This window comes from Tamandua tetradactyla, chromosome X (assembly GCF_023851605.1).
Source record: "Tamandua tetradactyla isolate mTamTet1 chromosome X, mTamTet1.pri, whole genome shotgun sequence".
NCBI lineage: Eukaryota > Metazoa > Chordata > Mammalia > Pilosa > Myrmecophagidae > Tamandua > Tamandua tetradactyla.
Genome location: NC_135353.1, coordinates 104,115,915 through 104,133,072, shown reverse-complemented (window position 1 = coordinate 104,133,072; position 17,158 = coordinate 104,115,915). Strand labels below are relative to the sequence as shown.

Sequence of the window (17,158 nt, the reverse complement as noted above, 5' to 3'; positions counted from 1 at the left end):
GAAAATATTTATGTCCCCATTAACTCTTGTCCCTCCCCCCATTATTTACCACTGGTGTTGCTGTTTTCCTGTTAAACATAGCCTATAGCATATAAAAGCAATTTTCTCCCATGCCCCAAATTTACACACTCTTTTTACAAGATTCATAACTTTGAAGTAGTTCATGCAAGAACTTATTTATATTTGTAGTGTTAACCAGTAGGACACATAGGTCTGTACAACCCCTTTCAATCGTGTTCACCTTCAATATGGTAATATTACTTGTAGATACACTAGTGAATGACCTTCACTTCTATTTATTTCCTTACATTTGAGTTCAACCTCATTATCTAATCATTCACCTATTTCCAGGTTCCATGTGTCTCTAGGTCCCCTTTACTCTGTATTACAAGCCTCTAATTTTACCCTTACCATGGGTATGAGAGTGGAATCATAAAGTATCTATCTTTTTGTGTCTGGCTTATTTCACTCAGCATTATGTCCTCAGGGCTCATCCATCTTGTCATGTGCTCCAGGACATCATTTCATCTTACTGCTGCATAATATTCCATTATGTATATCACATTTTGTTAATCCACTCATCTGTTGATGGGCATTTGGATTGTTTCCATCTTTTAGCAATTGTGAATAATGCTGCTATGAACATCAGCGTGAAAATGTCTATTTGTGTCACTACTTTCAGCTCTTCTGGGTATATACTGAGTAATGATATTGCCAGGTCATAGGGCAACTCAATATTCAGTTTTCTGAGGAAAAGTCAGACTATCTTCCATAGTGGCTGTACCATTTATAAAATCCCACCTGCAGTGCATAAGTGTCCCAATTTCTCTACATCCTCTCCAAAGTTTATAGTTTCCTGTTTATTAAATAGCAGCCATTCTTATAATTGTGAGGTGATATCTCATTGTAGTCTTGATCTGCATTTCCTTTATAGCTGATGAGGATGAGCATTTCTTCATGTGCTTTTTAGCCATCTGTATTTGTTCTTCAGAAAAATGTCTATTCATAACTTTATCCCATTTTATAATTGGATTGTTTGTTCTTTTGTTGTTGAGTTGTATGATTTCTTTATGTATACAGGATATCAAACCTTTATCCGATGCGTGATTTCCAAATATTTTCTCCCACTGAATTGGCTGCCTCTTCACCTTTTTGACAAGTCTTTTGAGGCAGTTCCCTTTATCTATTTTTTTCTTTTGTTGCTTGTGCTTTGGGTGTAAAGTTTTGGAAGCTACCTCCTATTACTAGGTCTTGAAGATGTTTCTCTACATTTTACTATAGGAGCTTTATGGTACTACTTATTATATTTAGATGTTACATACACTTTGAGTTAATTTTTGTATAGGTGTAAGGTAAGGGACCTCTTCAATTCTTTTCACTATTGATATCCAATTCTCCCATGGCCATTTATTGAAAAGACTATTTTGTCCCAGTTCAGTGGATTTGGGGACCTTGTCGAAAATTAGTTGACCATAGATTTGGTGGTCTATTTCTGCACTCTCAACTTGATTCCACTGGTTAATATGTCTATATGTGCCAGTTCCATGCTGTTTTGACCACTGTGGCTTTATAATAAGTTGTTAAGATTAAGGTTAATCCTTCCGCTTTGTTCTTTTTTTTTTTTTTAGGAAGCTTTTAGCTATTCAGGGTCTCTTTCCCTTCCAGATGAATTTGGTAACTAGCTTTTCCAAGACTTCAAGTTAGGTTGTTTGAATTTTAATTGATACTGCATTGAATCTGAAGATCAAATTGGGTAGAACTGACATCTTAACTGTATTTACCCTTTCTATCCACAAGCAGGGAATGGCTTTCTATTTATTTAGGTCTTCTTTGATCTTTTTTAGCTATGTTATGTAGTTTTCTGTGTGAAAGTCCTTTACATCCCTAGTTAAGTTTATTCTTAGGTACTTGAATTTTTTAGTTGCTATTTTGAATGGACTTTTTTCCTCAATTGAAAAAGTTAGGTTATTGCTTGTGTATAGAAACATTACTGATTTTTGCACATTAATTTTATATTGTGCCGCCTTGCTAAACTTGTTTATTAGCTCAAATAACTCTGTTGTAGATTTCTCAGGATTTTCCAAGTATAATATCATGTTATCTGTGAGTGATGAATGTTTTACTTCCTCCTTTCCAGTTTGGATGCCTTTTATTTATTTTTCCTGCCTGATTACTCTAGTTAGAACTTTTAGTACAATGTTGAATAATAGTGGTGATAGAGGGCATCCTTGTCTCATTCCTGATCTTAGGGGGAGTGTTTTCAAACTCCCTCTATTGAGTATGATGCTTGCTGTCAGTTTGTCATGTATGCGCTTTATCATATTAAGGAAGCTACCTTTGATTCCTACATTTTGAAATGTTTTATTAGAAAAGGATGTTGAATATTGTGGAATGTTTTTTCAGTATCAATCAAGATGATCATGTGATTTTCCCTTTTGATTTGTTAATGTGCTATATTACAATAATTGATTTTTTTTGTGTTGAACCATCCTAGCATTCCTGGCATATACCCCACTTGGTCATGGTGTATAATTATATTTAATGCATTGTTAGATTCAATTTGCTAGTATTTTGTTGAGAATTTTTGCATTTAGGGAGATTTGGCTGTAGTTTTCCTTACTTATAGCATCTTTAATTGGTTTTGGTATTGAAGTGATTTAAGTTTCATAAAATGGGTTAGACAGTGTTCCTTTTTCCTCAGTTTTTTGGAAATGTTTGAGCATGATTGGTGTTAGTTTTTTTGAAATGTTTCATAAAACTCCCTTGTGAAGCCATCTGGCCCTGGACTTTTCTTCGGAGGAAGATTTTGATAACCAATTGAATCTCTTTACTTGTGATTGGTTTGTTGAGATATTCCATTTCTTCCTGAGTCAGTGTAGCTTATTTGTGGGTTTCCAGGAATTTGTCCATTTCACTTAAGTTGTCTAGTTCATTGGCATATAGTTGTTCATAGTACCCTCTTATGATTTTTTTAAAAATTTCTTCAGGGTCTTTGGTAACAGCACCCACCCCCCTCATTTCTTATTTTATTTGCAGGCTCTCTCTTTTTTTCTTTGTCAGTCTTGCTAGTGGCCCATCAATTTTATTGGTTTTCTCAAAGAACCAACTTTTGGTTTTATTGATTCTTTCAATATTATTCTTTTGTTCTCCCACTCATTTAACTCTGATTTAATCTTTGTTATTTCTCTTCTTCTATTTGCTTTGGGATTAGTTTGCTGTTCTTTCTCAAGCTCCTCCAGGTGAGCAGTTAAGTCATTGATTTTTGCTCTTCCTTCTTTTTTAATACAGGCATTTAGGGCAATAAATTTTCCTCTCAGCACAGCCTCTGCCACACCCCATGAGTTCTGATATGTTGTATTCTCATTTTCATTCATCTCCAGATAGTCACTGATTCCTCTATCAATTTGCTCTTTGACCCACTGGTTGTTTAAGAGTGTGGTATTTAATCTCCATATATTGGTGAAAGTTCTGGTTCTTTGGTGGTTATTGATTTCCAACTTCATTCCATTGTGATCAGAGAAAGTGCTTTGAATAATTTCAATGCTTTTTTTATTTTATAAAGACCAGTTTCGTGCCCCAGCCTCCCTGATCTGTCCTGGAAAAAAATGTTCCATGAGCACTAGAAAAGAATGTATATCCTGGTGCTATTATGTGTAATGACCTACATATGTCTGTTAGGTCTAATTCATTTATCAAATTGTTTTACTTCTCTATTGCTTTGCTGATCCTCTGTCTGGTTGTTCTATCTATAGAGGAGAGTAGTGTATTGAAGTCTCCTACTATTATTGTTGAAACACCTATCGCTTCTTTCAGTTTTGCCAATGTTTGTCTCATATACTTTGGAGCTCCTTGATTGGGAGTATAAACATTTATGATTCTTTCTGGTGACTAGTCCTTTTTATTAATAAATAGTGTCCTTCTTTGTCTCTTATGATGTCTTTACATTTGAAGTCTATTTTGTCCAATATTAGTATAGCTACTCCTTCTCTCTTTTGGTTACAGCTTGTGTGGAACATTTTTTTCCATCCTTTCACTTTCAATCTATTTGTATCCTTGTGTCTAAGATTAGTCCCTTGTAAGCAGCATATAGCTGGATTATATTTCTTTTTTTTTTTCTTTTTCAAACAATTTTATTGAAATGTGCCAAGAGTACACAGGCAGCACAAATATATGAACAGGAAAAAAAATCACTTGTACAATAATGTTTAAAAAGTGAATGTTAATCTTGGGAGATATCAGTTCCCCTCCCCCTCCCGACTTCCAGCATTTCCATTATGGTTAAGCCTCTACTAACCTAGCTTTAAAAAAAAGAATACAGAACTTTTGCAAAATAAACAAAAACAAGAATGGCATAAAGGAAAGAAAATTGTTTTCCTGCTCAGATGGAATTCTTCCTAGGCACCTTAAATTAGGAGGCGTGCTGAGCGGTAGAGAAACACAACTTCAGGGTGTAAGGGTATGAACTATTTGAGTTTTTCATCTGGTAATGGTTCAGGAAGCCCAATGTCTCCAGGGCATCACTCTTTGACTCCCACTCCAGCAGCCCAGAGGAGCTGCGTTCACTTTTGCCTGAGAATACTTTCACAGAAGATGGCCACTTCACTCCCAGTTCATCACAGATCTCAAAGAAGTTCTCCTCAGTCACCTCCAGGGGGGCATTGAAAAAGTGTAACACATTGCTGGGGTGTTGGATGCAGTTCTTGGCTGCCTGCTCTGGGGTGGAGAACCGATTGTTCCTTGAACCGTTGAAGTCTTTATAACTGCAAGACCCGTCTTCCAGCCCATAGGACTGACCAGGCATAATGGCTGGTTGCTTGGAGACACAAACGTTCAGTTTCTGCCCGAACATGAAGTTGTTGTTAAGGTGGGTGATGGCCCGGTCTACAGCATAGCCATCAGCCATCTCCACCATGGCAGCCCCTGGCTTGCTTTTCATGAATTTCACCTTCTCCACATTGCCATATAAGCAGAAGACATTGAAGACTCGGTCAGAGTTCATCTTAGATTGATCCAAGCCATAGACCATGAGCACAGGGCTGTCGGCGTGGGGGCCATACTCAGGTGGTGGGGGAGGGGGTGGGGGATGACCATATTGAGGGCCATAGCGGCTTGGGCCCCAACGGTGACCCTCCACTGGTGAGCCCATCCATCTCCCTTCATAGTGAGGTGGGGGGGGGGGTGCGTAGCCCTCATCATGGTAATGGCTGTGGTACCCACTGTGGGGCCCTCCATATTCTGCAGGGTGATCTCCCAGGAGAGGGGACTGCCTGTGGCGTTTGTTGGGGTTGCTGCCAGGGTCACCTTGTCCACTGAGGTTGGGGTTTGTATAGTCCCAAGTATCCTGATCATTTTTTTAAATTTTATTTATTTTTTTTATTTTTACATGGGCAAGCACCAGGAACCGAACCTGGGTCCTCTGGCATGGCAGGCAAGCGTCTTTGCCTGCTGAGCCACCGTGGCCCACCCCTGATCATTTTTTAACACATTCAGGCGTGTAGGCTTCACATATTCAATCTTCAGAGTACAACAGCCAGAGTAAATGTCAGCCCCATTGAGCGAGGCCTTGGCCCGCTGGGCACGCTGCACAGAATCAAATTCCACCATGGCCTGGACTCCATTCTTCCGGAATATGACAATTCTCTGGACAGGGCCACAAGGGTTACAGATAGTGTAAAGAACATTCGTGGTAATGGAATAAATGGGGTTCAGGATGGTAAAGAGAAGCACACTGTTGACGCCCCGAGAGTCATCTGAGTCCCCGGGGCGGGAGATCTTCTGGCTGGTAGAGTAATTGACAAAAGCTGGGTGACCGGCAATGTAGATTTGGTTATCAGCTGCGTAGTTCACTGCGTTGCATGTCCCCAACACATCTTCAAACTCCACCAGTGCCTGTCTCTTTTTAGGCATTACCACCACATAGCTGATGGGTCCAAACTCCTGCAAGGCCTCCACAAGGTCAGCTTCCACCACACCGTCAATCAGGCCCCTGATGTGGACAACTGGGGAAGCAGGGGTTTTGTGTGGGTCATCGTAGTTCTCCCCGCCGCCGCCGCCCGCTGCCCCAGCTCCTCCACCGCCACCGCCTCCATGCTGGTCGCGGGCGTTGTCAGTCTTCAGCCGCTTAGGGGCCCGACCACCCTCACTGCCGCCGCCGTAGTAGTGTCCACCGCCGCCTCTGCCGCCCGCCGCCGCCTCTGCCGACCGCCGCCGCCTCTGCCGCCCGCCGCCGCCATCTTCACCATCGCTCCCGCCTGCCGCCGCTGCTCCTCCGGCTGCTGCCTCTGCTGGATTATATTTCTTAAATCCATTCTGCAAATCTGCATCTTTTAATTGGTAGGTTTAATCTGTTAACTTTCAAAGTTATTACTGCAAAGGCATTTCTTGAATCCACCATCATATCCTTTGGATTTTGTCAGATCTATATATTCTTTCCCCTCTTTCTATTTTATCATTTAAGTTAACCTTACTGGTACTCTTCAGTTCTGTGTCCTCCTCCAGACCTCCCTCACCTGTCTTTTTTTTTTTTCAACCGGCAAAACTCCTTTTAGTATTTCTTGTAGGGCTGGTTTCTTGTTGACAAATTCTTTCAGTATTTGTTTGTGAAAATTTTAATTTCTCCCTCAGTTTTGCAGGACAAGTTGGCTGGGTACAGAATTCTTGGCTGGAATTCCTTCTCTTTCAGGATCTTAAATACATCATACCACTGCCTTCTTGTCTCCATGGTGCCAGTTGAATAGTCCAAACTCAGTCTTACGTGGTTTCCCTTGTATATAGTATATTGCTTTTCTCTTGCCACTCTGTGGATTTTCTGCTTCTCTTCAACATTTGGCAGACTAAATAGTATGTGTCTTGGGGAAAGCCTATTTGGATTTATTCTATTTGGAATTTTTTGCCTTTATAAAGGTTAGGACATTTCCCCCCATTATATCTGCAACTAATCTTCCTAGCTCTTACTCTTCTCTTCTACTTCTGGGACACTGATGGATTTTATATTTGTGCATTTTGTTTTGTCCATTATTTCCCTGAGATCAAATGCAAAATTTTTCTTTTTTTTACCATTTGTTCTTCTGCATGTTCAAAATCAGTTGTCCTGATTCTAGTTCACTTATTCTTTCTTCTGCCTCTTCATATCTGCTGTTGTGTGTTTCTACTGTATTTTTTATTTGGTCTACATCATCTTTTATCTCTGTGATATTTTTTATTTTTTTTATTCTTTCAAATTCCTCTTTATGCTCTTCTAGTGTCTTCTTGATCTCCTTTGTGTCATTAGGCATCACGTTGATTTTATTTAGTAGAGTTATATGAACATCTTTGATTAGTTATTCCAAATCCATGTCTCCTCTGGTGTTTTAATTTGGTTATTAGGCCGAGCTCTATCTGTCTCTATCTTGATATGTTTAGTGATGTTGCTTTCATGGCATGTAAATATTTTGACAGGGTTACTTTGGAAATTGATTTCCTTCAGTAGTCTAAGGCTTTGCATTTTCAGGATGGATGTGGAGCAGGATGTAGGGCATGGTGTGGGGCACAACAGTATGGTGATGGGTTGCAGCATAGTTATAGGCACAGGTTAGGCCTGTAATGATGCTGGTGCCTGTGAGCATTGGATGCAGGACGTGGGGTTGTGGAGGTGCATTGCAGGGGCCATGAGGGCAGAGTGCATCTCAAACAGGCCTTGGAGCACAGAAGCAGGGTATGGCGTGAGTGGCACTGAGGTAGGGTGAGACAGGAGGCAGATGGGGGTGCTGTGCAGGTTCCCAGGGCTAGTGCACAGGCAGGACGTAGGTGGGCAAGTGGAGCATGAGGGTCGTGGGTATCAGGGTGTAGGGTAGGTGGCACAGAAGTCAAGGCACAGAGAGGGTAAAGCATGGGTGTGTCCTTGCTCATGGGGAGAGGTCTAGGGGACCCAGGATGTGGATGTGGGAGTGTGTAGGGGCAGGACACTGGTCACAGTATTGCGGGACATGGGTCATGTTGTGTGGGCGGGGCCGTGGCGCATGTGCACAGGTGCAGGGGTGTTGGAGCAGGAGTACACGGGTGTGCAGGGTGGGGGCTCTGTCACACAGATGCGCACCTGAGCACTTGCCAGGTGTGGGGGAAGGGTGCTTGTGCCTTGGGGTGTGGCAAGGGTGTATGTGTGTGGGGCAGGAGGTTGTGGTGCAGGTGTCAAGAGGTTGGTGCACAAATGCGTGGGTGCCCTGTGGCGGGGAGGATGTGGCTGTGCGTGTGCGTGTGGGTCTGGTGGGCGGGGCCCTGGTGCATACTTACCTAGGGGGTGGAGCCCTGGTGTGCACGTGCACAGAGCTCAGGGACCGTGGACTGGGTTGTGCCTGCATGGGCTGGGTGCCCCTGTGGCCCCAATATGCAGGTCAGCACTTGCCCAGAGCTAGGGGGCATGATGGGGTGCACAAATTGGATGTGCAATAATTTGAGAGGGCAGTAAACTCATCTAGATATATGCAGAGCTGGGGGGCAGGGCGGGGTTGCACTACTGTGTGGGCTGAGGGTGGGTGTAGCCTGGGTATGAATATAAGTGCTGCAGCTTTGATGCACTGGCAAATGTCTGCAGGGGGAAGTGGGGGTCGTCAGGCTGGGCGCAAGTGGGTGGGTCTCAGGATGAGCAGGGCGAGACTGTGCACTTGCATGGAGAGGTGGGTTGGGCTGAGGCAGGCGTGCACTCTTTTTGGGTGGAGGTGTGGGGCAGGGAAGTGCGGGGTGTGGGGGTGAGGGTCAGGGTTCAGATGTGTGGGGTGTGGTGGGAGTCACAGATCGCAGGGCAGGGGCTGCATGCCTGAGGGTTGCACATTCAAGGAACCCAGCTCGGCTTGCTTCCTAGTCCCCGTCTCCCTGTACATACATTCCTGAAGGCTCAGTCTTCTGTTTGGAAAGGGGTGCGTTAGGCTCTTTGCATCAGTTGGATGGTCTGCAGTTCTCTGTATCTCAGTTCTAAAGCTTTTGCAACCAGGGCCTCCCTATGTGGTGTAGAAGACCCTCTCAGGTCATTTATACCCTGGAATCGCTGTCCCAGCTGTCTTCCCATCCCCTCTCTAGCTGTTCCTTGGAGCAGAGGTGAATTCGATCTATCTTATTCCACCATCTTCTTGGATGTCCTCCCTCCCCATGCTTTTTATTTCTCTGGGTCCAAAGCTAATCTCCCCCTTTCATTTCTGATTTCAGTTATTTGTGTCTCCTCTCTCTCTCTCTCTCTGTCTCTCTGTCTGTCTCTGTCTCTGTTTCTCTCTCTGTGTCAGTTTAGCTGAAGGTTAGTTAATTTTATTGATCTTTTCAAAGAACCAGTATTTCATTTCATTGAGTCTCTTTATTCTTTTTTTTCTGTATTGCATTTACCTCCAATCTAATATTTGTTTTTTCCTTCCTTCTGCTCACTTTGGATTTAGTTTGATCTTATTTTTCTAAATCCACCAGTTGTGAGATTAGGTCTCTATTTCAAGATCTATTTTTTTGTTAATGTAAGCATTTAGAGCTATAAATTCCCTCTGGGTACTACATTTGCTACATCCTATAACTTTTGGTATGTTCTGTTTTCATTTTCATTTGTCTCAAAATATTTCCTAATTCCCCTGTGATTTTTTTCACTGACTCATTGGTTGTTTGAGTGTATTGTGTAATTTCCACACATTTGTGAATTTTCTAGTACTCTCTCTGTTATTGCTCTGTAGCATCATTCCATTGTGTTCAGAGAAAATGCATTGTGTGATTTCAGTATTTTTGAATTTATTGAGATTTTTTTGTGACCTAAAATATGGTCTATCATGGGGAATGGTCCATGTGTACTAGTGAGGAATGTGCATTCCACTGTTTCTTTTTTATTTGCCAGATATCCTTTTAATGAGAATTATAAAAGACCAAAAACAATCTTTTTCTGCAATGTGCCTGTTTTTTTCAGAAAGGATTTACTGTTGGGTGGGCCACGGTGGCTCAGTGGCAGAGTTCTCACCTGTGATGCTAGAGACTTGGGTTCGATTCCCAGTGCCTGCCCATGCCAAAATAAAATAAAATAAATTATTTACTTTTAATTACAAGTACTGTGTAAGAGATGCTTCTTTTGCAAACCCTATAAATACACATTTGTCCTGTTCTGCCCAAGATATTTGAAAAAGGAAAAATAAAAAACAAAAAGGCCTGATTTCTTCAATATTTAAAAAAATCAAAATGTATTCCCTAACCCTTTCAAAGAATAATTTTGAAGGTATGACTTAAACGAAAAAAAAAAAATCATAAGAGACCACTTTACAGCTGCCTTTAAAAACTTTTGATAATTTTGCGGATGGTATCTTTTCTCATCTTTTAATTCATACAAAATAGCTGAATTTAAAATATTTGTAGTGAACTGATTAATGAGAGAAAAGAAAAAATTTAGCAAACATATATGCATAAACTTAACATAAACAATTATACATATGAAAAAGACTAACTTTAAAAGGTACAAAGAAGTGAGGAAAAACCTGAATCACAGAAAAGAAAATCAAATTTATTTAATGAAAGAACTAGAATTAATAAAAATCAGCAAATACACAAAAATACACACACAGCAGCAATATGTAATGACTCACAAAAGGGAAAAGCAGTGGTTAGAGACCATGCAACATGGCTTGTCAGTTTAAAAGGGGAAAAATCAAACACACACACACACACCAAAACAAAACAAATTTAGAAAACCCAATATTCTCAACAGTAGGATAGATCTGCAACAAAAATAAATTCAGAATTATTTTACAATGCTTTTTGTAGCATTAAGTTTATTAATAAAAGAGGTGACTATCTTGTGTATATAGATTTTTGTTCAGTGGTTTACTGTTGACTTATTTTAAAATGTATTGGTCTTACTACATGCAACTTTTTTTTCTTTTTTTTTTTTTACATGGGCAGGCACCGGGAAACAAACCCAGGTCCTTGGGCATGGCAGGCAAGCACTCTTACCTGCTGAGCCACCGTGGCCCGCCCCATGCAACTCTTTTTAATAGCTTTTCCTTTTATTTACCTTTATGTGTGTTACTTTCACCAAACAAGACAGTTTCAGGTTGGCAGACAGATAGATGCTTTATTTTCTGTGAAATTGAATGCAATAGTTTTAAACACTGGCCAGAAAATGTTTGATTGCCATTTCAACACATGGAAATAGTTACCGTGATGGCTAAATTGCCATTTTCTGCAAAAAGCTGTGCGATACTGGTGTCAAAGACTAGGCAGTCACTATTCATAATGGCTGTTGCAATTCCCTCACGAATAGATCCAGGAGTCGCTTCCCAAACCAATCGCCGCCGATGACCATTCAGCTCAAGTCGATAAGCAAAATTTTCAGCTTCCTTGCGTGTTCCTATCAGCTGTACAACTGCGAAGAACTGCTGGTAACCGTCATATTTTTCCTGTTTCTCCAAGACTAACATGAAGTGAAAGCCAAAACAGGACTGCATTACCACCCAGTCAACAGTACCAGAAAGATTAATGTCTGTAGCAAGAAAAATCATATCCTCTCCTACTAGGGTTGTAATGGACTTGTGTTGATGCGTCAAATGGGTCCTTACAGCATTCAGAGGACCTTGCCATTTACAGGACTCACCAGGGCACGGGCAGGAATAAGGCCTAAACTCACAGAGCTCTTCGTGGTTTGCTTTTTCGGTATGTGGCAGGGTCATCTCACATCCAGAAGACTCATATTTACAAGGGAAACGTAATGAATCGGCTACCTTATCCATAGCCAAGTTGCGAATGGATCCCAACGGGCCACGGCAAGTTGGACAACGCGTGAGCTTTGGGCGACAGCTGTTACAAACAAGATGGCCACTCCGACATTGAAGAATGGGTGGTAACACATAGTCAAAGCAGACCGGACACTCGAAAAGACTCGTCAAGTCATTGGTGGATGCGGTTGTGCCAGTCAGGGCCGGCACGGTCTGGGATGGTGTACACTGTGAAGTATCAGCAGGTAATGCTTTAGTAGTACGACGACGACGGCTCATTTCTGTGGGCGGAGAGCGCGCCTCGACCCCGGCCCTCGCTCAGACGTGCTCCGTTGCCGCCGCCAAACCCCGCCAAAGCGGGCAGCACAGCCGCTCTTCCCACAGCCGAGACCGACGTGACACCCTGAGCCACCGCCGCCACCGCCGCCGCCGCCGCCTCTGCCGCCGCCCGTACAGATCGCGCCAGGCAACCGCTGCCAAGGTTCTTCTGTTGCTGCCGTTGCGACCGCCGTTCGGCGCGTTCTCGAGCCCGCCGCGCGCTCCCGCTAAGTACCACGGACTGCGGCCACCGCCTTGAGGAGGTGGGGTTCCGCGCGCCCGGAGCCCAAGTCTGCTGCTTTTTTGTGAAATGTTCCATATATGTCTATTAGGTCTAGTTGGTGTATAGTATCACCCAAGTCTTCTATTTCTTTATTGATCCACTGTCTAGATGTTTTCGCCGTTATTGAAATTGCTGTCTCGAAGTCTCATACTTTTAATGTTCGAACCGTCTATTCTCCCTTCAAATCTGTCAATATTTGTTTCCTGTATTTAGGGGCTCTGCTGTCAACTGCCTGTATGTTTATAATTGTTAAGTCCTCTTGTTTAATTGACCCCTTTGTCAATATATAGTGACATTCCTTGGCCCTCGTACTTGTTTTTTATTTAAAGTCTATTTTATCTGATGATATTATAGTTTCCCCAGCTCTCTTTTGCTTACGATTTGCACAGTGTATTTATTTCTATCCTTTCACTTTCAATCTACGTGTGCCTTTTAATTTAATGTCCGTTTTAAAAAAGTTTATCATTGGGTGATGCCTTTTTACCCCTTCTGCCAATTTCTGCCTTTTGACTGGAGAGTTTAATCCATTTACATTTAATAACTACTGATAATGCACTACCTTCTTCTGCCATTTTATTTGGTTTTTGAAATTCTCTTACCTTTTTTTGTCCTTTAATTCTCCCATAAATGCCGACTTTCATATTAATTTCATTTTTGTACTGTATCATTTTGAGTTTCTTCCAATTTTTTTTCTGTATATGGTTTACATGTACTTTCTCTGTGGTTACCACAGGTATTAAATTTAACATCCTAAATCTATAATCATACTTTATTTGATACCAACTTAACTTCAATACCATACACATAAATTGTTCCTAAACTCCTCTGCCCGTCCCCCATTTTTTGTTGTACCAGTTACAAATTACATCTTTATACTTCCTATGTTCAAAACCATATCAAAACCATATATTTATCATTCCATTTTATGCATTTGCATTTTATTACCTGTAATACGCAAAAAGTGTGGACACAAACCAAAAATACAATATAATATTATTAGCATATATAATTGTCCATATAGTTGCCTTTACCAGCACTTTTTATTTCTCTATCCCAATGTGATCCACTCTCTAGTGTCCTTTCAGTCTGAAGAATAACTCACTTTAACATTGCTTGCAAGGCAGGTGTAGTGGTGATGAACTCCCTCAGTTTCTGTTTATTTAGGAATGTCTTAATCCCTCCCTCATTTATGAAACAGTCTCACTGGATATAAAATTCTTGGTTGGTAATTATTTTCTTTCAGCACTTTAAATACTTTAATCATTGCCTTCTTGCCTCCATGGTGTTTTATAAGAAATGTGCACTTAACCTAATTGAGATTCCCTTATACATAACATGTTGCTTTTCTCTTGCAGATTTCAGAACTGTCTCTTTGTCCTTTGCATGCACAGTTTGACCACCATGTGTCTGAGCATATTTCCCTTCAAGTTTGTCCTGTTTGTGCTTGTTGGATGTGCATATTCATGTATTTTGTCATGGTTGGGAACTTATCTGTCATTATTTCTTTGAATATTCATTCTGCTCCTTTCTCTCCTTCTTCCTTGGGACTCCCAGAATTCATATATTAGTATGCTTGGTGGAGTTCCACTAGTCTGTTAGACTATTTTCATTTTTTCTAACACCTTTTTCTTTCTGCACCTCATCCTGACTCATTTCAATTATGTTGTCTTCAAATTCTCTGATTCTTTCTTCTTCAGATTACAATCTGCTGTTGAAACCCTCCTTGGGATTTTTCTTTCAGTTATTTCTTTTCAGTCAATTCCGATAGCTCTGTTTGGTTCCTTTTTTAAAATTCCTATCTCTTTATTGAGATTCTTATATTGTTCACTCATTTTTTCCCTGATATCATTCAGTTCCTTCTCTGTATGTTCCTTCATCTCCTTGAGTAAATTAAAGATCATTTTTTAAAAAGTCATTGTCCACTATGGTTTTCTTCATTGATGTTTTCTAAATTTTTATCCTCTTCCTTTGGATGGGCCACCATTTCCTGTTTCTTCATCATATGATCTTTTGTTGCATACTGTACATTTTAATATTTTAATGTATTAACTCTGGGATTTAAGTCCCTGAGCTGTCTGTTTCTTAAGTTTGTATCAACTAGTGATATGATAGGATTTCCGTGAGTTCTGGCGCTAATAAAAACAAAACAAAACAAAACAAAGATGATAATCGTGGGGAGAAGGCCACGCGCTATAGGCGATGGGACTGCAGGCTGGGCGCATCCTCCCGTGGCATCTCTTGCTGGAGTGGGCTGGGCATCCAGCAAACATGCACCAAAAAAAAATACGGAGCTGAATGCCCACCTGATATGTGTGCTTTGTGGAGAGTATTTTATTGATGCCACTACCATATTGAATATCTACAATTCTTTTTGTAAAACGTGTGTCATGTGTTACTTGGAGACCAGCAAGTACTGTCCAATCTGTGATATCCAAGTTCACAAAACCAAACTACTCTTTTTTTTTTTTTTTTTTTTTTTTGGTTGTCAGTGAGATAAGAATTTATTAATCAGCAACTTATCAATTCTGGACACCAAGTGCTATAAGAAAGAGGGGAGATTATGGTGGCTATAGGCCCAAAGAGTTTCCCAGAAGAGGATGGAGAGGTGAAGAAAAGGAGGGTCTGGAGTGGGAGGGGAGGGTCAAAAGGACATCAGCTCCCAGGCTAGAGACTGTATCTTTTTGCTCACTCTACTCCCAGCACCTGACACAGTACCCGGCACATAGCACATTGCCATCCATATCTGTTGCATGAATAAAGGATCAGAGAAGGGGTGCCAGTCAGATGGGATGGAATCAATATACATGCAGAGTCTGATAGTAAGGACATACTCAGGGACCAAACTACTCTTAATATAGGATTAGATAAAACTCTTCAATATAATTGTATACAAACTAATTCCAGGGCTTTTCAAAAATGAAATGAGGAGAAGAAGGGATTTTTATGCAGCTCATCCTTCAACTGATGCTCCCTATGGCTCTGAGCAAGATGGAGAAGTTGCAGATGAAGATAAAATAATTATTACCGAGGATGAGATAATAAATTTATCCATTGAATTCTTTGACCAGAACAGATTGAATCAGAAAGTAAACAAAGAAATCTAAGGAAGAGGTGAATGGTAAAAGATACCTACAATGCCCAGCAGTAATGAATGTGATGCACCTAAGAAGATTTCTTAGAAGTAAAATGCTCATAACTAATACTTTCAAGAATAATATCATGTACAAAGCGGAACTTTTAAAGGATTTCTATACAGTAATGGATATTACCTACATTTATACCTGGAGAAGGAATGGACTGCTTCCTCTGAAATACAGAATTTGGCCCATTTGTAAAAGAATGAAGATCGGTCATCAGAATGATGGGCTGATGACTGCTGGAGAACTGGAAAGTGCCTCTGGGAGTGCAAGACCAACAGTCCAGTGGGAGGCTTACCCTCCATTTCCTCCTGCTTGCCCAGCCCTAGCACTCCAGTTCAGTCTTCTCACCCTCACATTTCCAGTACTATAAATGGAACTAGCAGCAGCCTCAGTGGAAACCATCAACCTTCTTTTTGCCAGCACACCTTGGAAATCATCAGTTAATCGAGCATCAGCAACTTCACCTGGTTGAAATGTGAGACTGTTAAAAAACAGAATTTTAAACTCCTAATTTATATATATATATATATATATATATATATCTTCATGCCATTATAGCTGTACAGATGCTAATACATGTGACTATTGTCCAATTTGCTTTCTTTTGTAGTGACAATAAATTTGGCTATGAAATATGGACTAGATGTGATATTCATTTGGGTGTTAAATGAAAAAGATTGTTCTTATAAAGAGTTGGTTTCTGGGGACAGGCACATAATGTATGTGTATGTGTTAGGAAAGATGTGACATGTTTTCTATATCCATTGTTTGAATTGGAAAGATGGGCATGAACATTGGACCATAATTTGTTAATCCAACTAACATCTATATTACATTCTCCTTGATTGTTCTTGTTACGCTGTTTTGTGAACCTGTAAAAAACTTGAGCTCTTTATCTTGAAATTTCAACAAACGGAAAGAATATGCCAAGAAAATGCATTCTGTATAGCCATGTCACTGTGAATCACAATTTCTTGCATATTTAGCCATTTTGATTCCTGTTTCCTTTTTTAAATTCTTTGTTGCTGTGCAAAACCAATCAAAGGAAAGTGAACTTCAACTTTACAATTTGTATGCCTAAAAGTGGGTACTACTGAGACAGGGTTAAAATTAGAATTAGCTGAGCAAAGGGCAAATTCCCAGAAGCAGTCACACTTTAAGGAGAAAGATGTCTGAGAAAAACAGCAATAAACAGCACCTGGAGCCAAAAGGACTCCCACCTGAGTCATCTACAGGGAAAAAGGGTGGAGCCAACCGACTCACCCAAATGCACTATCTACCCCCAGGCACTGCCCTGGAGAGAAGGGAGGGTAGGAGGAAGAGCCCTGAACAAGGGCAATTGGCTAGGAGGCTTGGCCATGTGCTTTCATTTTTTCCTTCTTGCTTGGCTCATTGTTATCTTCTCGTAGGTCCTCATGCAACTCTGTGTTTCTAGGAATTTAGAGACTCTGATCTGGCTTCCCCAGGACATAAACTCAGTCTACTCTGAGCCTCTGGCTTTCTCCTTGGAGGTGACCAGAGCCTGTCTCCATTCATGCAGATCCAAGGAGGCTCAGGTCAGTGGGTGATACTGCCCTTGGGACCTGACTGGGGGCTTCTCCCTGTGTTGGACAGGAGTCCAATTAGAGAAATCAAGTCCCCTGGTCTCTCTTTTTCTCTTTCCGTGGCTGTCCAAGACTTCCCCACTCACTTGACTTCTGTGTCTAGGAATCTAG

At 41.1% G+C, this 17,158-nt stretch overlaps 2 protein-coding genes and 1 pseudogene across 2 annotated transcripts; 1 reads left to right on the top strand and 2 right to left on the bottom strand.

Moving 5' to 3' along the window:
- Positions 1-4,164: 4,164 nt before the first annotated feature.
- On the bottom strand, positions 4,165-6,088 carry LOC143671556 (heterogeneous nuclear ribonucleoprotein L-like). The gene is made up of 2 exons (XM_077146773.1): positions 5,455-6,088; positions 4,165-5,341 (listed from the first exon to the last, which is right to left on the bottom strand). The coding sequence occupies exons 1-2, from the start codon at positions 5,905-5,907 to the stop codon at positions 4,409-4,411; spliced, it is 1,386 nt and encodes a 461-aa protein (XP_077002888.1). The 5' UTR covers positions 5,908-6,088; the 3' UTR covers positions 4,165-4,408.
- Positions 6,089-11,049: 4,961 nt separating this feature from the next.
- On the bottom strand, positions 11,050-12,112 carry LOC143671555 (E3 ubiquitin-protein ligase SIAH1-like). The gene has a single exon (XM_077146772.1). The coding sequence runs from the start codon at positions 11,979-11,981 to the stop codon at positions 11,127-11,129; it is 855 nt and encodes a 284-aa protein (XP_077002887.1). The 5' UTR covers positions 11,982-12,112; the 3' UTR covers positions 11,050-11,126.
- Positions 12,113-14,465: 2,353 nt separating this feature from the next.
- LOC143671981 (polycomb complex protein BMI-1 pseudogene) lies at positions 14,466-15,915 on the top strand (annotated as a pseudogene).
- The last annotated feature ends 1,243 nt before the right edge of the window (positions 15,916-17,158 follow it).

Bases quoted from the DNA above. Each gene is read 5' to 3' on its own strand.
- LOC143671555 (XM_077146772.1), bottom strand. From the start codon at position 11,981: ATGAGCCGTCGTCGTCGTACTACTAAAGCATTACCTGCTGATACTTCA.
- LOC143671556 (XM_077146773.1), bottom strand. From the start codon at position 5,907: ATGCCTAAAAAGAGACAGGCACTGGTGGAGTTTGAAGATGTGTTGGGG. The intron at 5,342-5,454 runs GTGGCTCAGCAG...AAAAATGATCAG, and splicing joins ATGATCAGGGGTGGGCCACG to GATACTTGGGACTATACAAA.